Source organism: Rhopalosiphum maidis, chromosome 3, assembly GCF_003676215.2.
Source record: "Rhopalosiphum maidis isolate BTI-1 chromosome 3, ASM367621v3, whole genome shotgun sequence".
NCBI lineage: Eukaryota > Metazoa > Arthropoda > Insecta > Hemiptera > Aphididae > Rhopalosiphum > Rhopalosiphum maidis.
The window spans coordinates 22,335,447-22,359,404 of NC_040879.1; the positions used below are offsets into that span (position 1 = coordinate 22,335,447).

General features: G+C 26.6%; 2 protein-coding genes across 3 annotated transcripts in view; one reads left to right on the forward strand and one right to left on the reverse strand.

The window, feature by feature from the left end:
• On the forward strand, positions 1-8,152 carry LOC113559064 (glucose-6-phosphate 1-dehydrogenase). Of its 2 annotated transcripts, XM_026964663.1 has the most exons (11): positions 1-22; positions 1,258-1,557; positions 5,393-5,511; positions 5,580-5,726; positions 5,815-6,032; positions 6,105-6,263; positions 6,340-6,559; positions 6,626-6,845; positions 7,061-7,266; positions 7,333-7,493; positions 7,569-8,152. In XM_026964663.1, exons 1-11 carry the CDS (start codon positions 16-18, stop codon positions 7,663-7,665), a joined length of 1,854 nt encoding a protein of 617 aa, XP_026820464.1. In that variant the 5' UTR covers positions 1-15; the 3' UTR covers positions 7,666-8,152. The 2 variants fall into 2 exon arrangements, with proteins under 2 accessions (XP_026820464.1, XP_026820465.1); XM_026964664.1 differs by lacking the exons at positions 1-22; positions 1,258-1,557 and adding an exon at positions 2,768-2,877.
• The window catches only part of LOC113559065, a 22,192-nt gene continuing 6,385 nt past the window's right edge, over positions 8,152-23,958 (reverse strand). The window contains exons 2-6 of the mRNA XM_026964665.1: positions 17,616-17,740; positions 15,430-15,657; positions 14,302-14,437; positions 13,260-13,392; positions 8,152-8,624 (exon numbers count right to left, since the gene is read on the reverse strand). Coding sequence (XP_026820466.1) covers positions 8,539-8,624; positions 13,260-13,392; positions 14,302-14,437; positions 15,430-15,657; positions 17,616-17,740 — 708 coding nt within the window. The 3' untranslated portion in view covers positions 8,152-8,538. The remainder of the gene's footprint in view (positions 8,625-13,259; positions 13,393-14,301; positions 14,438-15,429; positions 15,658-17,615; positions 17,741-23,958) is intronic.

The window sequence follows — 23,958 nt, forward strand, 5'->3', positions numbered from 1 at the left end:
GTTATAAGCCCGTGTATGCCTAGTAAGTACCCATTACCTATAAGGGCATAAGGTGATACGATTTAAAATATAAATAGATAATTATATAATGTCTATGAACGACGTTTAGACCTTTTAAATAACATAATATATTTCGTTCGATACGATATAACGCACTCTACGTCCCTGTTTCCTCCTCCGTCATGAGACGAGTCATCCGACTTTCCGAGCCGTCTAAACAGCCTAAAGTTTAGGCCCTAAACGATAATCGTATAGACAATAATTTATAAAAAAAAAAAATGTTCGCCCGACGGACAGATAGCGTAGCGAATGAACGTGCACGTGCGGCTTTTGGCGCTGAAATCCTTTATCACCGTGGTTCACCCTCCGAGTCCGGTCGTAGATATCGCACAACAATCGCGCCATAGAGTAAATAATATTATCGTGCCGAGATAACGGCGCGCCGTCCCGTCGTGTTTCGGCTCGAAAAGAGGTTATGTCCGTACGGTTTGCCTCCGGTAAACGATATATTCTCGTCCTGTGCATCACTATTATTATTATTATTATTATTATTTTCATGGTTTCTCGAGAAATACAATCGCGATGTCGATAACGCGCGGGCTCTCAATGTTTGCCTTTGCGCCGCCGACCGATAACACAGAGGACACGACGGCGACGTCATAAGTCCTAACCGTTTCCACCGCCGCCGCTGCCGCCGCCACCGAGACGTTAAATTTTATCAATTTATATCGCCGGACGCTTAGGAAAATTATTATAATACCTCCGCAACGATACGATTCGACGACGTTATAGTAATATTTATTTACATCGTGTAGACGACGACATTTTAACGTCGTAAACCACAGACTGCAGCCACCATCGAGTCTCGTGACCTGCGGCGGCGGCGGCGACGACGACGGTTGAACTTGACCGGTGGCCGCCGACGGGAAAAGTGAACGTTTTTCGGCGAACGACTGTGGCGGCGGCGGCGGTGGTGGTGGCGGTAAAAGTAGGTCAGAGTATAATATAGTACGAGTTCCGCGCGAGCCGGTGTTAGCAATAATCATTCGCAGTCCGCCGCGGTCGACGATTGTACGTTGATTGTGCACGCTTATCATTCGATTTCGTCCGTTTGTTTTTTCCCTTTTCATTCACCACTCTCCCACAACTTGTCCGCCGGCCGGCCCGCGCGACGACCACCACAATAATAATATTATAATATATTGTGCCCGTGTGTGTGTTTTTTTCTACACATTATATAACGTTATGATATTATAGTCGCACGGTTTATACGCGTTCTCCGCATTCGATTGTTGTTGTGTCTGTCTGCCACCAATTGTTATTGCGATCGTTTCTCCGCGCCGCAGTTCACCCGCAGCCGTCAGTCTCCGCAGACCGTCTCACCGCCTCAGACGCGCACACGCACGCGACCAGAACGGACGCCGACGACCACCTGTTGTACAGTCGCGGTTCAGTTGTGTGCCGACCCGTACACGTTCTCCTGCCACGGCGGTCGTCTGCCGATGTTTTCTAAGAACAGTGGACACTACGATCTAGTTAACGAACAGTCCAAAATGAGTGAGTGTGCAACGTAATATCGTCCATCGACACGCTTATGCGTCTCGATGTCCCTCCGTAAAGTGTGCTGTTTACTCGGTTGTGGTATTAATTTTATAGTATCTCCTAATTTCCGTTTAAAAACATTTTCCAACTTGATTACCGACCAATACGCACCTGCCCAATAATAAATTATTCATAATAACCATTGATTCCTATGGGTACTGTACAATTTTTTATTCTTTAATATATTATAATATTTTACATTTATAATTTGACGCTTTGGTAATTTGCACTGTTGGAGCTTTTATTAAAATTCTAGTATTGATATTTTAAAGTTTAAAAAAAAACAATTTCATAATATATTACACCTAATGAAATGTATTTAAATTTCTAATTCGGTTAGTTATTTAATAATTTATGTTTACATTATCAATTGTAGTAAGTATGTAATTAAAATATTATGAACATGTGGGCATATTTTATAACAATTTCAAACACTAATTACTTACTTACTTGTGACTTTGCATTATTTTTTTTCAAATTTAATAAAACTAAAATAGTTAATTAATAAGTAATTGTTTCTATTTTGTATCTATTTTTAAGTACTTATGCAAGTTTCAAAATCTCAGATGTTCCCTCTAATGTACCTATAAATTAATAAAGACACTTAATTATTATACTAGCTACTTAACAATCTATATTTATATTGATCTTCTATTTTTTTTAACCTATTAAATGGAATTGGTATTACGTACTCATTTGCTAAAAAACTGAAAGAAAATTATTTTCAATAGAAAGATACAAATAAATTACATAAAAAATGTAAATATTTTATAAAATAGGTAAACGTTTTAATTTTAATTGTTTTCTTATTAAATTATCATTATTATTTTTAAAATTTCCTATTATAATCTAGTAGTTTTAATTGGTTTAAATGTTATCTTAAGAGTTTATATGATGGCAATTTTTTATGTCATAGTAAAAGTGATAATTTAGGTACTTATATAAATCAATCAATAAGCTCTGAATGTTTGTTTGACATAGTATGGTAATTATGATATTTGCCACAGCAAATTATTATATGTTATCTAATAGTAGAACAAAATTATTGGTTTATTTTTCATTTAAATATTTCAATTATTAATACTTTTAAAATAAGTTTGAAGAATGAATATTTTTATTTATTATGTATTATGTTAAAGGAAATTATAAATACTTAGTTTAATTTTTGTTCATATTTGTCAATTTATAATTTTGTCATCAGGTACCTAGTGATAACAAATAAATAGATTGTTTGAATTACATTTAGTTGGAAATTAAGTGTCTCAGCTCATAAAGGTAATGTTATCTATTCATTTTTAGTAACAATTTTATGATCAATATTCAATACAATATAGTGTCAGTATGTAATTAAAAGCTTTTAATTGATAATATTATTATTTCAATTCATACCTAATAACATTTTTAATTTATTTATTTATAAAAAAAAAATATGATGTATGTTCTATTTATTAATACAAAAATTTATAAATTCTAAAATAGTATATTTGTAAGTAATATAGTTTATTATGGTAGGTACTTTTACTTATAGAAATATAAAATATTTCTTTTTATTGTTGAAAAAAATATAAAATGTTGCATTAGCTATATTAAATCTATAAAGAATATTTTTCAAACTAGGTAGTATTTTTTTTAAATTTAACTCAAAATTATTTATAAGAATGTTAATTTAATGTGTTGATGATAGTACATATTTCTGAATACACTAGGTATTTTTGTAATCTGTTTATTATGTACTTAGTACTTAATAAAAATGTACCTAAAAGTAGGTACTGAATAGAAATTTTTTCACTCATAAATACATATAGTCAACATAATACTAAACTTAAAAAGACCTTCAAAATGCACAATTATATAGATACATCATTATAATGTTTTAGATGCACTGTTTTCATTTAGAATTATAAAAACTTATAGTTTTGTTTTTATAATGTTGCTTATTTTCATTTCACTTTTTTCAAACACCTATAGAAATAATGTATTCATACATATATAATATATATTTGATCATTTGCATACATATATTCTTATATGATTATGATTTCATTTATTAGTGGTTATTATTTTAATATCATTATAGTGATATTAAGTAGGTACATTGTACATAATAACCATTATTATAATCTATTAAAATGCTCTACAGTATATCTACAAATTCGTTAGAAATTTAGAGATTATTCGTAGATATTGGAAAATAAAAAAGATTAATTTTTTTATACCTTTAGCATATATTATAAGTATTATTTATACTTTTTTTTTATTACAGAACACTTAAACTAGTATAAACAAATTTTCTGAGCCCCAGGAATCAAACATTTTATGAATACAATATTATATAACAAATATTATATTAATTTAACTTAATCAAAGTTCCTTCAAAGTTCTTGTGTAGGATCCTATATTAAAACTTCTGCCTTAAGTATTAAATATCAATAAGATAATATTCAAATACAAAACACTTATAATAGATACCACTCACTCACTTTTTAAAGGGTTTTGTATAGACAATTTTGTTATTAAAATTAAATTAAAAATTATGTTTCAGAACAAAGGTTCCTTATTTATGATGAAAATTTGGTTTGTTTTTTTTACTTAGAACTGTATTTTTTTCAGTTCTCTCACACGTTAAACTGTTTTTATTAACAATTTATAAACAGGTGTCTTTTAAAGGTTCATATTAGAAAATTTTACTTTTTTGATAACAATAATGGGTACATCAACATTTTTTTCACTATACCTATTAGGTATTATCTGTTGTATTAAATAGCTCATTAGTCAACATGTGTTATCTTTATAATATATACCTTTGGTTATTTTATTTTATTTTTCTTTAATTAAAGTAAAACTTAACTCTGTTAGTACTAAACTACTATTAACATTAATATGATATATATTACATTTACATAATATATTGTGTACTTAAATTTTTTAATTATAATAATAACTATTGGCACAGTTTAATTATTTTTATCAAAAGAATAATGACAATTAGAGATTTAAAAATATATTTTTGTGCTTCATTAATTTTGTGTCTGTTATCATTGAATACCTATATTGATAATATAAATATTAAACAAATAATCTCACATTTTTTTATAACATTTATTTGTTTTTAAATTTGGATAGTTAAATGAAATATTTAATTTTGTTAAACCATATAGATATGAAAAAAAAACATTTTTTTTTTGTATTAGAATTATCTGTTTAAGTCATCTACAATTTTGATATGAAAAATATAATTTACAATGTTTTATTATATATCTAGTTCAGTGGAGCATATTTAGCAACATACTACCTATATGTGTATTCTTTTTAAACAAAATTTCTAATTTTAATCAATATTTCCACTTAAACCAACATACAATTATTAATTGTTGACTGATGTTAAATTGATTATTATTTATGTGTTGATGTGTCAAAAATATTAATATGTGTGGATTAGTAGTACATTTAAGATTAGAAAAGTAATAAAATACACATTTGTATAAATTTATTAAAAACTTATTAATAATGAAAATTGAAATAGTAATACTGCTACAAAATATTATGTATAACAATACTAATATAATCACATTTTTAGCTTTTGCTTATTGATTAATTACTATATTAATATATAATTAATTCTTTCGTACGTTTGTTACAGTAGCAAACATAATAATAACAATTATATTTATTTAAATAACCTTTTATTTTAATAGTTATTATTAAATTTAGAATTTGTAATCAAATTATTTGGCTTGTGTCTTTTTTAAATAAGTACAATTTTTAATTTTAATTTTTTCCTATTAATTAGATACTCTAGAAGAAGCTCTTCGTCTGATAAGAACGTCCTTAAACTCCCCTCAAATGGACGTCGAGGGGGCCCATTATGATCAGAACATCACTCACCTGATTGTTGTGATGGGTGCTTCGGTAAATTATTTATTTATATTTATATAGATCTGATAATTATTATAATATTTAACTATTCAATTTTACAGGGAGATTTAGCAAAAAAGAAGATCTACCCAACTCTTTGGATGTTGTTCCGCGATAGGTTGATTCCAGACAAGACATTCATCTATGGATATTCCAGATCAAAATTAACCATGGAACAATTGATTAACAACGTTTCACCATATTTAAAAGTAGGATGAAGTAACATTTCTTTTTTATTACTGTTTATTAAATAACTTATTTAGGATTTGATTAATTTATTTGAATTTTATATTTTAGTGCAACGAAAATGAAAAAGAACGGCTTGCCGAGTTCTGGTCATATAATTTCTACATTGCTGGATCGTATGACAGTTCTGCTGATTACCGCACTTTAAACGTAAAACTTTCCAAACACGAGATTGCTGGCACCTCTAATAGGTTGTTCTATTTGGCTATACCGCCCTCGTTATTTGAAGTGACCACCTCTCATATTCATGAAACATGCATGGATCATAAGTATGTAAATCGACTAATTTATCTAAAATCTTATAATAATTGAATACTCCTAATTATATAATTCATTTTCAGGGGATGGACTCGTGTTATAATTGAAAAACCTTTTGGTCGGGATGCTGCTAGTTCATTGGAACTTAGTGATCATTTGGCCAAATTATTCAGTGAAGACCAAGTGTACCGTATTGATCATTATTTGGGTAAAGAGATGGTTCAAAATCTTATGACACTCAGGTAAAGTAAATGTCGAGGAAACATTTTGAAAATTTGTCCCAATGCATATGTATAGGTAACGGAATGAATTTCTCAGGTTTGGAAATAGAATATTGAACACTGGATGGAACAGAGACAACATTGCACAGGTGCAAATCACTTTCAAAGAACCATTTGGTACAGAAGGTCGTGGTGGATATTTTGACAGTTTCGGTATAATCCGTGACGTGATGCAAAATCATTTACTTCAGATTCTCAGCTTGGTGGCTATGGAGAAGCCAGCTACCATACATCCTGATGATGTTCGAAATGAAAAAGTTAGATATCTTAAAACTGGTGGTTGTGCATTTTTGTTATCTAATGATATGTGTATTATATTTTAGGTCAAAGTACTTAAATGTATACCAAAAGTGCAAATGTCTGACGTGGTTTTGGGACAATATGTTGGTAATTCGGAAGCTGCAGAAGAACACAAGAAATTTGGGTATTCTGATGATAAGACTGTACCAAGTGGATCAAAAACAGCCACATTTGCATCAGCTGTATTGAAAATTAATAATGAACGTTGGGATGGTGTACCTTTTATACTAAAATGTGGAAAAGGTTTGTCAAATTTGTTTTTTAATTGCTTATTTTAATTATATAGATCTTGAATGTTTTGCATATAAGTTTTTATTATTGTTGAATTTTTCAACCACCTATTTAATAGTTTTCAAGTAAATTGGATGTAATTTGTTAATTGAATTTGACATGCTCTGTTGATTTGATTTCTTCAATATAATATTTTTAATTTTATTATTATTTTGCTATTAATGTAGCATTGAATGAACGCAAAGCTGAAATCCGAATTCAGTATCATGATGTGCCTGGTGACATTTTTGGGGGAGTCCTGAAGAGAAACGAACTTGTCATTCGTGTCCAACCAGATGAAGCTGTATACATTAAGATGATGACTAAACGACCTGGTATTGGATTTGAAATGGAAGAAACTGAATTGGACTTAACCTATAATAATCGTTATAAGGCAAGATAATTATTGTTTGTCTGATAAATATTTATTATGTTGCATAACACTTATTTTATTTATTAGAATGTCAAGTTACCAGATGCTTATGAACGATTAATATTGGATGTGTTTTGTGGTTCACAAATGCACTTTGTGCGTGCTGATGAGCTTTCAGAGGCTTGGCGAATATTCACTCCTCTTCTCCATGAAATTGAATCGATTCAACCTGAACCAACACCTTATGAGTATGTTGAATATTCATTTCAACTGTAATCTGAAGTGTTTAATTTAATGTGTGGTTTTTAATTTTTATTAAATAGGTACGGTACTCGTGGACCTGCTAAAGCTGATGATCTTTCTCTTGCAAACAATTTCAAGTATTATGGATCTTACAAATGGGTGAAACCTCATTCTTAGTTTACTTTTAAATATTGTTTTTCATTTGGAACAATATAATTTATATTATATATTTAATTACCGAACATAATATATACTTATGTAATTGCCTATAAAAATAATTTATTTAAAGATCTGCCATATAAATTATTTTAAAACATTCCGGTTACTCACTTGAAATAACCCATCATAAATTATCATTTGAATTTCCTTTTTTTTTTTTATCATTTTTGTATTGGTTTTTCTTATGTTATAAATTTGTTTTGTTTTTGTTTGTTTATCAAAAAAAAAAAAAAAACTTATAATTTAATTTAAATTATGTTTGATTATTTTAATCAACCATAGTCTAGTAAACTTTATTGTTTGTATGTTATAATTTTAAATTTTAGCAATAACATGATTTAAATTAACAGAAATGCTCATGTTAAATTACTGACCTCAGGAGTATTGTTCAACAATATATTGTCTAGAAAATCAAATAACATTCACTCACTATTGTATGTACAAATACAAATATAATAAACTACAGGGTTCTTAAGATTAATTTACAATACGATTGTATTGTATATTTTTCAATCCGCTCTCTAAAATAACACTTATTGTTACAAATGAAATAATATTATGTTTTCTAGATTTATTGCGATCACAGGGTAAATATCCATTATTAAAATAATATGATTTGGTTAGATTATTACAATTTAACTATGATAAATTAAATGTTTACAGTAGAATATTATCTATATTTAAAATTAAAATAATAAAATTGTCTTAAATTTCTTATATATAGCTGGTGTATGTTAATAATTTAAAATAAAAAAAAAGCCATTGCAGTTATAGTGTTCATGATTTCTAATATTTAAGTACCTACAATACTCTTTGTGTATGTCTTGTATCTCAATCATATTCGCCACCCACAGTTATGCTGATATCCTGACCAATGGTTTGCGTTTCATGGTACCAAATGTTTGTATCCAGTACAACTATAACAATAATAATAATAATAATATAAAAATGTATACAATATTTAAAAATCAATTTTCAACATAATCATTAATATGAATGTAAAGGGCTAATCTAGATCCAAAATATCACAAATCTTTAATTTTTATATCATAATGTCTTAGACCTATAAGATGCGGTGATGAATTACACATACTTCAAAATATTCTATTATTGTAATTTTTAATATGTGTTTTCTTTGACAAAGTATCTTAAGCTATTTAAAAAGTCGATTTTAAATTTTAAAGTCTTAAAATTAAGATATTGTTTTAAAAAATATATAAAATAATTGCATTACAGTTGTATTTATTTTTAGAAAATCAGATTTTAAATAAAGAAAATTATTCTTAAAAAAATGTAGTTTAGAAACATGAATCTATTTTTTTTTCTGAATTAGGTATACAGGTGTCAAGTAGAATGTTTAATTTACCACCGCTTTCAATTGTTATTATATTTAAGCGACACAAAAATACATTTAATTTTTCTATGGCATATTGTCATATTGGCGTTGAGTGTGCGTGTGCGAAAGTCGCATTTTACAAAAAGCGATATCGAATAACACATTAATAAAGATAATTTACAAATCAGTACTCGCCCCAACACAGCTCAAATATACATGTTACACGAATTTCCTATATATTCTTTCCTTAAAGTATGGTTATTTTCAGCTCCCTTAAACATAAGTTATGTTTTGTTTATCAACTTTATGATCAGTTTATTTTATACAATATGACCATTCATACCGTATTTATTTAAATTGTGTCCAAGAGACCAAGAACATTAGGTACAAATGTACAATTGGAAAATCTAAACGAACTATAACTGTGCTAGTAGTTAACAAATTATCAACCTAATTATTCAGTTATTTTTATGTCTATTCCTATCATTCCTATCCAATAGCGAGTATCACGTTTCTATGTAGACCTTAGATAGCTAATATTATTATTATTTTTTTTTTATGGAAGTCCAGCAACATGACGTACCTAATGATATTTTACAAGTACTATAAATGTGTTTCGTGTATGTACCTACTCGTTTTCAGAATTTGTTTGATGTTCACCAAATTATGTAATAATGTTGTTCAGGTAAAACAATGTCACTGATCATCAAAATAACCATCAAACTACACGGTAAAGTATGTGAATATTTACAAACTATTTTGTATGTTGTGGTAAACCATACGGTTTAAATCGGGTGATCGAGTAATATAGTTCGAATATTATGATGCATAAATAGTGTGTACCCATATAATACAGGTTACAGGTACACACTTCACAATAATTAGTACTTTTTACATCATATAATTTGACCATAAAATATTTTCGTTCAAAATCTCTTGTGAGAAAAATAAATTATGATGGTGTTTACCTATACGTCATAGTATCACTAGTATCAGTAGTTAGAAAGTGCATTTATATATTCAAAAGTGCGTTCATATTTCTTGAATAAAAACAATAGTTGTTACCAGTCTTGGCTATAGATTTGAAAGAATTAACCTCTCTGTTCAAGAAAACAAATATCTTTTAATGATTCAATGTTCGCTTCTGATTGTGCGCTAATAAGTTAACATGGCAAAAAGTAATAGGCATGAAAATAAATGTATGAACATATTTTATCATAGAAGATGGAGGCAAACGGAAACACGATTCATCAAATAGTTTATATTAAGAAAGTAACAGTTACTTATTTAAATATTTTAACATTCAAAGTATGAAACTAATAAAATATTTTTTTTTAGTACCTACCTATTAATTTTAGTGTTTTTTTATTGGTTTTTAAATAACTAAAAACATATAAAATATTTAATTATTAAATACTGCTACTGTAGGTTCTACTTTAAGTAGGTAAATGTCAACTAAGTTAAGTTATACATTTATATTTATGTACGTACCTATTATAAGTATATAATAATATATAGTAAAATTATATTTTTTAATATTGTAATTTATTCAAAAATTTAGTATTTTAACTACCTACTTACTCTGTACTTGTAAATTATAATAAAGAGTACTATGTGAATTAAATGTACTAAAATACCATGAAATTTGCGTTGAAAATTATGCGAAATAAATTCAAAATCATGTTCATAACTTAGAAAGTAAAATATTAAAAATAAATGTACCTATAGATATAAATTTATATATATACTTATTTAATACTTACAAACAAATGTACTAGGTATGTACCAATATTATGAAAAAATAAACTTTTTTGTTCAAATACTAGGCATATAGTTAACTAGGTAAGTTATTGGTAGGTACAGAACAATAGATCTGTCATTCCCATTCCAAACAGTAATTTTAAAATTTTAAAGTGGGTGGTAAAATATAAAGTCCAAGACATGCAAAATAAAATTATACATTATTTAGAAATTTAGATTTTAAAATGATTACATTTATCTTTAATCAAATTTATTAAACAAAAATTTTGAATTCTGATTATAAAACCATTATACGTGCTAATAAATAATGATAAAAAAAATCCTATCTACAACAAAAAACTGCTGAGTACCTATGGCAATTTTCCAAAACATTATTTTAACCAAACCAAAGTTTACAAAATGATCAAACGAGAAACGTCAATGTTTTGATTTTTTTTTTAAATTAACTACTCATAGGCCATAGCCGAGGCAAGTACTAAAGTAAACAATTACCCATATATATATATATATATATATATATATTATATGATTTATGCTGTTATGAATTTCGTATTTACTACTCAGATATAACACAATAAGTGAGTTTATTCTTCTAGGTATATATTACATAGGCTATACCTACGATGACTGATGAGCAATTGCGACCCGTTAAAATAAAATCGCATTTTGTAATGCTCTATAAAACTCCGAATTGCGCTGTTATAAACTTATACCTAAGTGGTCAAATATACGAGTACCTATCCGACTATCACATTGGCATTGAACGTAGCTAGAACGTTGAATCGCTTCACATAGATGCACATGATATCTAGGCCCCAACAAAAACTATGTTTAGGACATAGATATAGACTATATCATAATATACGTTCGTTCGGCTAAAGAAAAGAAAATTTCCTTTCACGCGTTTTTCATACAGGTAGGTATGGCCGCACGAGACAGACGTGTTTAAAACAGGAACTATAAATTAAAAACGCCATTTTTTCGGTAAACCCGTCTATAAATAATATTTTAAGTATGATTTACGAAGTGTAATGTGTATACTCAAGGTTGTACCTAGGGGGGGATAAACCCTCCTCGACACTTTTTCATGTTATATTATGTGGTTGTAAAATACTAAAATAACCTGTACAATATTATAATAAAATTAGAATACAATTTTTTTTAGCTTAACACCCCTCCCGAAATTAATTTCCAGTTACGACCTTGAGTGTACTCACATCATATTATATAGCATATGCGAGAGATCATATTGGGTCTCGAACTCGGAAGTTATAATAATGGTACTTATATTTGAAAAAATTTACTTAGAAATTCGAATATTATTTTAATACCTGTTCAATATATTACTATTATTGTTTAATTTCCAACTTATATAATAGGTAAATAATAATTGGGTTAATAAATAGTAATTATAGTCTATAAGTATAACATATTGTAATTATTAGGGAATTTGACTAATTTGAGGGTTATATATTTTTACAATTCAACTTTTTAGTTATTCAACAATATTTTAATTGTACATGTACCAAATAAAATTTAAAACAGTAAAAATAGTTTTAAAAACGGACTAAATAAATGGGTAAAGATAAAATATAAAGTTTGTACGTTGTACCCACAGCCCACATGTACTATATATAAATTCAATGGCGGACATTGATTAGTTATAAAGTTATTATTTTCAAGCTTCTTAACTAAACCAGTTAAATATAATTCATCATTAAAACTTATATCTTGTTTTAGTACCTACATTTGAAAAATAATAAATTGAGTTAAGATAATTTGTATATCTATATTGTATACCTATATTTATTTAAACCTGATTCGAGTAAATACATTGTTATTATTATTCAACTACAATAATATTATACCATATATATATATATTTATAATTAGCTAAACGTTCTTTACATTATCTTAATTCAAGTCAAATTTCTTTGTTAACTTCGTATAATAGTTAGCCGCGAGGTTTACCTACTTATGTGTTATGTATATAAAGGACTTATGACTGTACTCATTTATCGGCTTATCGCGATAGATATATATAATATGAATTATAGCCATAGAAAGAGTGATAAACTTAAACATTATAATATTATATCTACTTACAAAAATTATAGGGGCTACGTGTATGCCCCACTAACATAATTTTATTGCTGCCAAATTGTTTTATAATTTTAAAAGTTTGAAGTGAAATTGCTCGTATAAAATGTATACAGTTTTTTTTTTATGTTATAACATATTACATTTCATATATTAAATGAATCGATTTGTGTTGGTAAGTATTATAATGAGCTTCCTTCTTCCCAGAATTGTCGTTCAAACATCAAGCTATACCTATATAAAGGCACCTACTAACTATACCTAATAATGCATCAGTTATACTTGCTGTTCACCGATAATAATAATGAATAACAATATAAATTGTAAGTAAACAATATACTTAGTAAGTACTCACTTGTCGAACCAGGTTCCATGAATACTTCGAACATTCGTTTGCATTTGAAAAAACATTCGGCTGGCGTACGTAACGTCCATTTTTTGTATCCACTGATTTGTGTTTGCCACGATGGAAATTCCACTTTGTCGATCTGTGGATTGAAAATCAATGACATATCCACCGCAATACGAATTAAAAAAAAAAAATTGTTAAATTTATTTTATTTTAAATTCTAAACAGATAGAGCGACGAGTGTAATGATTTTACAAAGATTTGTTTTTTTTGTGTTACAAAACAAAAAAAAAAAAAAAATTAAGAAAAAACTGGAATTTTCATGCAAAACTAGTTTTTGACAAAATCGATTTAGTTTTTTTATGTTATTTAAAATTGAATAATTTTGTAGATAAATGTTCATTTAATTTTTATACGAACATTTTTTCTATACATGGAATAATTTTCAAAATATTTTGACATTTTATATGTGTTTTTTCTGTAAATTTTGATAACAGTTATATTCGTGGAAAGTTTGAAAACTTCATACAAAATTTCACATGTCTTTTATACTAGAAATAAATAAAAAGTTGAGTGATGTGAATCTACAATATAATTTTATAAGAGTCTAAAATTCAATTTTCGATTAAAGTTATGAAAATCATGACAATTTATAAATTTTCTATAGTTAAAATGTTTATATATACCCGAATAAATATGTTATTTTCAAAATATTTAAATTAGTTTAAATTTTTAAACTTATTATTTTAATCTTGATAAATATTTTTAGGCCTGATCAAAAGGCTCGGAAATGTTATACGAAATCCTTCATAGGTAATTAAAAAATATTAAAAATATATAGGCATGGGGTTTTTTATACGAATTTGAAGTTCATTTTTTGACAAAATATTTTAAACGATAATTAAATATGAATAATTTTAAGGGGTAATGGGGGTGTCCGCTTCACCATCATCAAAAACATTTTTGTTAACTAATACCCATAATATAAATGACTAATTATTGTCCGATAGATATACACTATATAATAGCATCTTATATTGTCACTCACGTGCATCGGTGCTCCGTGACCGGGTGTGCCCATAAAAATCCATAGGGTTTGCTTCCTGTCTGACAGTGTTGGTAAGAAACTCGGTAGAGTTATATGTTCCTTCAAACGATTTATCGATTTACGTTCACAATTGCTCCTGAAACCATATTAAAATGGACGAGTGATTTTGGATTTCTGTTAAAACCTAACCTAACCTGTTGTAATATAATATTCATATTTACGATTTATCCAGACCATCTATAACTATGCTATTTTAGTGGATTGTAAGCCACGAATCAAAAATTTTAGTCAAATTTTAGAAGGGAGGAAACATAGTATTTATTTATATAATTTACATTTGATAATAGACAAATAAAATAAATTTACATATTCACACTCATTCCTATAAATTATTTTAACGTTTTTATTCCTTTATCATTAATAACAAATAAGTATCTATTATCTATGTATAATGTACAATGAACTATAATAAGACATAAAACCTAAACTATACAGTTTAAACAAATCACTCGTATCTAGTACCTACGTATTATTTCCATAACAGAAAAATTGAAAACTTCTTACTGACTATTTATTTTTAAAATTTAATAGTAGAATATTAATATGTATTTCTATTTTTGAACAATACATTAATTTGACTTTTAAAAAATATTGCTCAATGAACTTATAGACGTGTTGCTGCTAATATTTCGAATTTTAATGTTTATACTTACTAGCCATCACTATCATGGGAAACTTGCTCACATTTAAAAATATCAAACAAATGTTTTATCAATTATGATCTTAATTATATTTCTTAAAAAAACGATATGTAAGAGATATGCTAAAAATTTATAGATAGTATTTTTTGGATTGGAGTCAGTGAGTGATAGAAACTCGCCTACATATTATAAAAATATTCCTCCCCCCCCAAAAAAAAAAATAAAAAAATAAAACCGGTAAAAATGTGAAAAATATAAAATTTTATTAGCAGTAGAAATATAATTTTAAACCGTACCTGATATTTTTTTTTACCTTAAACGTATAGTAATTAAGTGCGATTTATAATCCTCAATATAATAAAAATAAAATAATCGTAGGAAAATTTTTTTTTAATCATTATAGCTTAGTTATTTAATTACTCAGTACCATCCAATGTACCACGGTGCAAATCCGGGCACCATCATAGCCCGTTCGTTGTCCATATCTAGAGCTTCTTCGAGCGAGTTGAATTCGGTTTTGTACGGAAAAAACTGGCACGGCGTTAAAAGTTTAGAATCGGACAAGTTTTTAAAAAGTCTAAACCCAAAATCAGCCGACCGCTTGACACTGCTGGAGTCTTCGACGACTACTACAGGCCGTCCTGTATACGCGTAGCTACGAAAAAATATTTATACAATTTAATAGGCTCACCGTTAAAAACACATGTATAGGTTGACATCTCTGCAGTAGATCTGAAATCGACAGAATAAAAATTGTTTCTGTGTTAGAATTTGTTCATTTCTCAATGTTATCAAGATTCCTGTTATATTCAATATTGACATTATTTAAACGGTTGATATTATTTTTTCCACCGCTAAAAATTGATAATCATTAAAAAAATATAATAACAATAATAATAATAATAATATATCAGTTCTAAATGAACAATTATTAGCATTTATCACAAATGATGCAATACGCATGCATCCAAATAATTTAATATTTCAAATATTTATACGCTTGTCGAAGGTAGCTAATAGTTAATTAGTCAAATAATGTTGAATATTGTTAAAATAAACATTTGTATTTCAGTAGGTCGCAGAAAGAACTTAATCAATGAGAAAGTTGAGCCACCGTGGCTTCATTTAAGATCACCCACGCCACAAAATTATAGGCAATGATAAAAAACCAGGTACCTTAAGTCTTTTCAGCTGTTATACAAAAAACAATCCTGATTGTTGACGGTGTGTTTGTATCTATTTTTCAACATAATATCTTATAATTTATTTAAATTACTATTAGTTATTTATTTTTCTATTAGTAATACCGTAGACTGAGTATACTTACCTATTTTTTTTACACAAAAACATGGTTTATATATATCATATTATTATTTACTTTTTATTATGTTTTGCTGTAAAATGCAAATAAGAATAAGCTCGCGGTCACATGCGTAAATTGGAGAGGGGACTTTGGGGGGCTTAGCCTCCTACATTTTTTAAAGTTTTTCAAGATATTCTAGGTTATTTATTAGAGAAAATTATAAAATGTAAAACGTAATTTATAATCAGTATATCCGATAGGTAGGTGTTATGTGAACATTTAAGCTTCATGTATGAATTTTGTATTGTAAATTTGTAACAAAATTAAAATGATTGAATTAGACGTTAATATTTGATAACGACAACGATGAAAAATTATGTATCATATGTCGTTAAATAAAATAATTTTGAAGTTTTTATATACATTTAATATAATAAATGTTATTATAGAATTGTACAATTTATATGTATAAGGGGGTGCAGGGGGGGACGAAGCCCTCCGTGGGCCTATTTTATGTTTATAATTTAGCCCCACCCCTTTCTAACATGGAAAATTTACACCTATACTCGCGGTATGATTGTATAATGAATAGCTTAAGATATTTAAATACTTTAAAAACCACATTGTGTAGGTATCTATATAATAAATTAATTAAATAGTATACGCAATGTCAAAAAGTTTTAAAATAATTAAAATTGTTTGAAAAATCGCTATTTTCCGTTTACATATCAAATTTAATCAACATTTATAAAACTATATGTATGTTTGATGCTTTTAAATTGGTACCTATCAGAAAAACTTGATAAAAGTATTTATATAAGTTAACAATTTATAAAAAAACCTTGTATTTTTAATAGTTGTACTACATTTTTAAACTTGATTACCGAGAGAAGTTATTTATTAAAATTTAGGTAGGTTTATCATTATATAAAATTCCAAATCTAATTTATATAAAGAATAAATAGTTTAAAACAATTAAAACTAATCTAAATATTTATAAACTTCACTGTAGTTTACCTATAGAAAATGATAATTTAAATGTTATATGTTTCTCTCTAAGAATAATATTTTTTAATTTTAACAAAATTAAAATCGCTATAGAAATATGTATTTATAAATAGGTCAAGAAGAGGAAAAAATATTTTTAAATAATATCATACTTAAAAAATGCAATAATCACATCAAATTAACAATGCTTTAATAGTTTAATGTAGATGAGTAGAGTTCTTAACATACGAGTAACTTAAAATAAAATAAAAAAATGTAATACTTAAGATGTTAAACATTAAATTTCAAACAATTCAACTTACTACTTTTCAAAATTTTCGACTGATAGATTGAAAACTTTCTCAATAGCATCTAATCCTTGGCAGTAGGAACAATCAATTGGCGGTCGTAATATATCTTCAAAGAAGTCCGGTAACGTCAATGCACACTATGGTTAAAAATAAATATCGAATCATAAACAATTATTTATTATTGCACTGATTTTAAGTAAATAGGTACATACATAATTATTAATATATAATAAATAATTATTTAAATTAATACTTAATAATAATTTTAAGTTTGTAAAATTAAATCAAATTAGAAATAAATTTATAATTTTATTATGTTAATATCAAAAGCCTAATTAATATTGCTGTCGACATTTATTTTTATTTAGGTACCCACCATTATATTTTAGCATTAAAACTTAGTAGATAATTATTTATTGGATTCAACATTTTTTTATTACTTTTTATGTAATAAGTTCACATAAATAACAAAAATAAGCAAATGTGATGATAAAAATAAAATAAAAGGACGAATCATGGAGAGAAGTTCCGGTTGGAGGAACTTTGGTATAACACAAAATGAGTGTGTAGATTAGGTCATTTAACTTGATATAATGTATTCTTATTTTTTAGGGAGCCCAATTAAATTAATATTAGGTAGGTATACAAGTGAACATAATATTGTCTAATTAATTAATATTAGAATTTATAAAAAATACGTATGTATATATTTTTTTGGTAGAGACTATTTAAAGCAGATAATTAAAAATATATTTTATTTCAAATACATACCTACAAATAATCTAGTCACTATGCAAACAGAAAATTAAAACATTACTTCCACCCGCTAAAGAAAAATTACTTTAAATATATTTCTATTTTATAAAGAATTTATTTTATTTGGTATACAAATTAAGCGTATAACACAAAATTATCCAAATTGCAAATAAAATATTAATCAGTCAAAAAATATATGATAATAATTTATCTACTGTACATAATTTTAGAAAATAATGGCAATAATGTAATAGTGCTTTTACAGCTAGTAGTTTTAATTATTTTTATAATCCACGAACCACAAACCATAATGGTTTATTATTATAATTGTCTTTGTTGTTAGTTCTTGAATTTAACACTTCGCAAGTTATGGCAATAAAAGTAAATTTATTATTGAATCAGTACGTAAATATTGTATTTTTTTTTTTGAAATATTATGAAAAACAATTTAAAGTCCAATTTGGTTTTTGTAATGTGATACATTCTGGTTTTATGTATACGATTTATGTAGAACCCGCAAAGTGTCAGAATACATTTTGATACCTTCATTTTATATTAATATAATGACATAAAACTGAATAAAATATTTCATGTGATAATATTTATAAATTATATTATGATAACTGATTTAAGTATTTTGAGTTGTTTTCAGGTTGACATAACCTAATTATAATCTGATGTCCTTTCATGCGGTTTATGACACTTTCTTCTGCTACAGTGGTTTTAATGAAACGCTCAAAACATAATTTACTGCTATAATACCAATAACAATACCAAACATCGTTGACGTGGTTCTTATCACTTGTACTGCCTGACTGAACAAACAATAAACAAGATTACATACGAGTAATGGTTATAACAGCGAAATACCATTCAAATTATATTAGTTTTTTTATAATAAAACGTTACTTCATGAAGTATATCTATACATAATATACTGATTTGAAAATGTTTTTTGGAAAACTATACACTTTTAAAGTCTATTCCACTCGAAAGAAGTCAGATACAAAACGTATATAGTAATATCCGTTACAAATGTTCATTTTGGTCATCGTATTATTTTTATAGTATAATTGAAAATTCAATTTTGAGTACCTCGGTATATATTAAGCAAAGATGGAAATTTAATACGATTATTAGTACTTGGTGATGGTGAGGGGGGGAGGTTACATTAAATCCTTTGACAATTTGTTGTTGTTTCATTTGAAAAAGTAAAAATATAAAGTAAAGATTCGATAATAGATAATGGTTATACAGTTTTTAAATTTATTTTGTTTTAATATGTATTAACAATCGAAAAAGTGAGTATCGTTCTGCTGTATAGTAGAGATGGAGAGTAGGTCACTGGTCTCTATAATGGATGTGTTAAATTTGAATGCAATGTCACGTATCATTGTATACGAAAAACGATTCTGAACGGAGATGATTAGTCAGTCAATGATAATTAGTTGGATATATTATATTATTACCTATATTTAAATTGTAATATATCGTTATTTTACGCGATTTTGTAAAAAATTAAATTTCATACGCTCATAAAATGTTTTTTATATTGACAATGGAATTTTTTTTTACAGTTATTGAAGGAAAACTTATGGATAACCTAGTATTAGATTTTTGAACCTTAAGTATAAACACAAAAATTGTATGAATTTTCCACTTAAAAGTTCTTTTCAAATTTTCGTGATTTTGATATATTTCATACACATTTGAACTTTAAATGTTTATAAACAAAAATTGTGACTAACGATTTTTGATTTTTTTTTACTACGATAAGTACAACTTATAATAAACCTTGTATTAAATTTTAAAAATTTTTTGGATAGCCAAATTTTTTTTATCGGCATTTCAAGAAAAAAAATTTAGAAAAGTAGAAAATTTCAATTGTTTATTAGTAGCTTAAAAAAAATCAAAATATTTTGAAAATTTAATCGCGAATAGATAACGCTAATATAAACATTTGGTGAAAATTTCAATTATTTACAATAATTCGTTTTTGAGTTACAGCAAAATCAAAGAATCGATTTGTCGAAAAGTGGTTATGCGTAAAAATTCTCATTTTTCCGTTATTTTTCAGGGTTTTTCCTGACGCTTTTGAAAACTACTGGAAATTTTTTACTTTTGACCTCTCAAAGTACCAACTAGATGAATTTCCTTGTTCAAAGAGGGGCTGAAATCAAAAATCGAAGCATTATTACTAAAAAAAACACACATCATTGTATAACCAATACATTCATCACTCCGTTCAGAATCTTAAATGTACAAATTATTTTGTACTTTATTTTCAATTAAAATATTTTAGATTAGTTTAAGTTTTTTTGTATTGGGATCTAGAAACTTAAACGTTAAAATGTATACAATTTTTACGAGCATTTGGAATTAAAATGTTGACAAAACATAATATTTTAACCTAAAATAAAAATCTTATTAAATAATAACAAGGAGTTATAATTTATTGTAATTCAAAAATAATAATCATAGTGGCATGAAACTTTTCACCGTTTTTTAAAATATATTATCATTTTATATTCACAATGGAACTTTAAAAATATATTTAGACTAATTTTAAGCTATATAGTGTACATTTTATTTTCAAATTATTTTTTCCCCTAATTTGTAAGTTTTAACATGTGATTAATTTCTCGTTATTGTTTTTATAGCAATTTAAATATACATAGACATGTGCACAGTTTTATTTGATAAGTGTTTGAAATACAAATTGACCGTTTTTTGCTCAGAATGAGTTTTCAGTATAATATAGTGAGATAAATCATAGAAATTATTGATTTATATACCTTATACAAAGATAGGAGAAATCTCAGAAGAGATCTCTTAAGTCTTAAGTTTTTTTATATCTTATTTTTAAAACAATAGCAGAAAAATAAATACCATTCGCGCAAGTAGTTCATGGAAAATGTGGATTACAGAAGAACTGAAGAACTTGCAGTTTATTTTTATTCGTCTTTTTTAAATGGAATTTTAATAATTTTTTTAAGCCTTACTATAAGCCCAGAGTTTAAGATATGTATAAAATATACATAAATTAGTTTTCATATCTCAATTAGTCAATTCAAACGTTTCGAACGTTATTTTTTATCTCCACTCTCCAATATTATGTATTAAATATATTTTTACCTTGTATTATGGTTTCGAACCAACAAAATAATAGAAAACTATATTTTTTAACAAACGGCTCTGCAGTTATGGAAAAATCTGATCTATCTAAAAATTAAAAATCCATATTTTAAAACTCAAATAGCGCCCATATAGCAATTATTTTAAGATTAGCTGTACAAACATACACATAACTGTACGTAAAACTGCCGTGATAGGTATTTGTAGGATTGTCTAAACATTTTTTTTGACCAATTAGAAAATATAATCTTACCTATTATTATTTACAGAGAGCGCGCAATGATTATTACAGTAAAAATTAGGTTAGAAACGTGTGAAATGATCGTTATTGCTATGCCGGTCATATACAATTTAATATGTTTAATTATAATTACGAGTGTGGCCAGCTGTAGTAGTTCAATTATTATAGTATTAATCGCAATACCGAGCCGTGAACTTTCGAAGGTATCTATGCATATTGTTTTGTCGAAAGAAGGAATAAAATAATAGTATAATAATAATAATAATAACATAAGAAAATTCATGGGCGGGTGGTCAGACTGAACCTGCGCATTATAATGTCTGTTTTTTTTTATAATATTATAGGTACACAGTATGCACTTCAAATGGTCGAATGAACTTAACTAAAATAAGTATATAAAAGAAAATGTTTAATATATGAACAATTAACAAAGAATAAACAATTGACATGCGTGCAGCAGTAGGTATAGTATCTATTGATACAACAATATACAAAACTGTGTTCATTGATCAATCAACAAGCCACGCGTTTAAATAAGACCAATACTTCATTATGTTCATATTAATATATTATAGAATAATATGGGTGGTTTACACGATTTTCGTGTGATAACTGTCTTGTTCGACGTTAAATTTGTTACGAATAATATGTATAATTTTTAATGATATCAGTTATTTATTATAACAATATAATATCCACAAACACACAGTGATTCATTTTCTACACTTATTATTTCAAAAAGTTTTCACTTATTTTAGGATATTTTTTTTTATTATTTCGTGTTACATTTCTATAAAAATTATATTTTTACAGTTTATCCTCGTTATCAGTTTTTAAGTTTTTTACTTTTTCGAATGACAAAATACATTTTTAATTTAATTTTCCGAAACATAATAATATTATTTTATGATAAATTATTATATAACTGGAATAAAATAAATATCATGTGTAATCACTCTGTATATATTGGCTATATTGTGCTTGTATGATAGATATATCACGAAACAAACATATTACAGTGAAATCCTCCTTCTATGATGTAATCAAAAACAAATTACAGAGATTCTTGAAAAAAAATAATCATCAATAAGCAAAGAAACTATCAATTATAATTGTTGATTGCATCTGAGCACTAGACAAAATTTCTTTTGAATCTAAAATATAATTTATATAGATATTATCATCGATTATAAATACTAGTATTTAAAATCAATGGTATTATGTAATAATAATAAATTTACAATTAACTCTTATTTTGACTATCCATATGAATGGCATCGAAGTGTTCATAAATGTGATGGAACCTACTCAGTAGTCTTAACGACAATTATTATGAAAAGGTGAATTAACATAACACACATAATACGATTTGATTTTTAGGTGTTTATTTTGTAATTTATGTATAGATTAGATACCAATTATTGGAGTACGTTTATTACAAATCATCATCTATGATACATATTTTGTTTTTCATTTTCAATACATTTCTTCTATTTGTTATAATTAACAATACCTAATCTTAGATTTTAGAGATTATGACTTCAATGCAAGTGTTTCTCGTAGTTGAGATTTATTGCTCTGTTAGATACAGATCCGTTTTTTAATGTTACTTTGTGTAGCTAAAAATCCGGAGACTATATATGGAGTTACTGATTATTTCATGGTTTATTATTTTATAGAACACATTTAAACTAAATTCCACATACAGTTTATAAGAATATATTTTTGCGTAACAAGATAAGATTAACATGATTTTGTTTTATTATTAGATACCTACATAGGAGGTACTTATTTGTTTACTTATGCTAAAAGACTTAAATTTCTTTTGTTATCGATAGAATGTTCAAATTATGCACGTGGGATGGGAAAGGGTGCTTAGAAAAGAATAATTTAAAACTTCTGTACCCAAATTTTAGTTATTCACCACTTAATACTTGATAATTATTTTATTCCTTCAGCACTATTTAAATTTATATATTAAACAAACACTATTATTTAACAATTTTATATTCGTTATAGAATTTTTTTTAAAATTGATACGTTGAATTTGACAACGAATATACCATATAATATAGGTAGGTAAAAGGTATATATTATACCCACTACATAGTTAATAAATCATTCTAAATAACAATATTTAGTGCCTAAAACAAAAGTATAGTTTTAAACCTAAACTTTTATATTATGATAGCATTAAAATAATTTTAAATACTTACTATGATA

Excerpts from the sequence above, each read along its gene's own strand:
- LOC113559064 (XM_026964663.1), top strand. Across the intron at positions 5,512-5,579 it reads TTGTTGTGATGGGTGCTTCG|GGAGATTTAGCAAAAAAGAA; the intron begins GTAAATTATTTA and ends TCAATTTTACAG. Across the intron at positions 7,494-7,568 it reads CCTGAACCAACACCTTATGA|GTACGGTACTCGTGGACCTG; the intron begins GTATGTTGAATA and ends TTTATTAAATAG.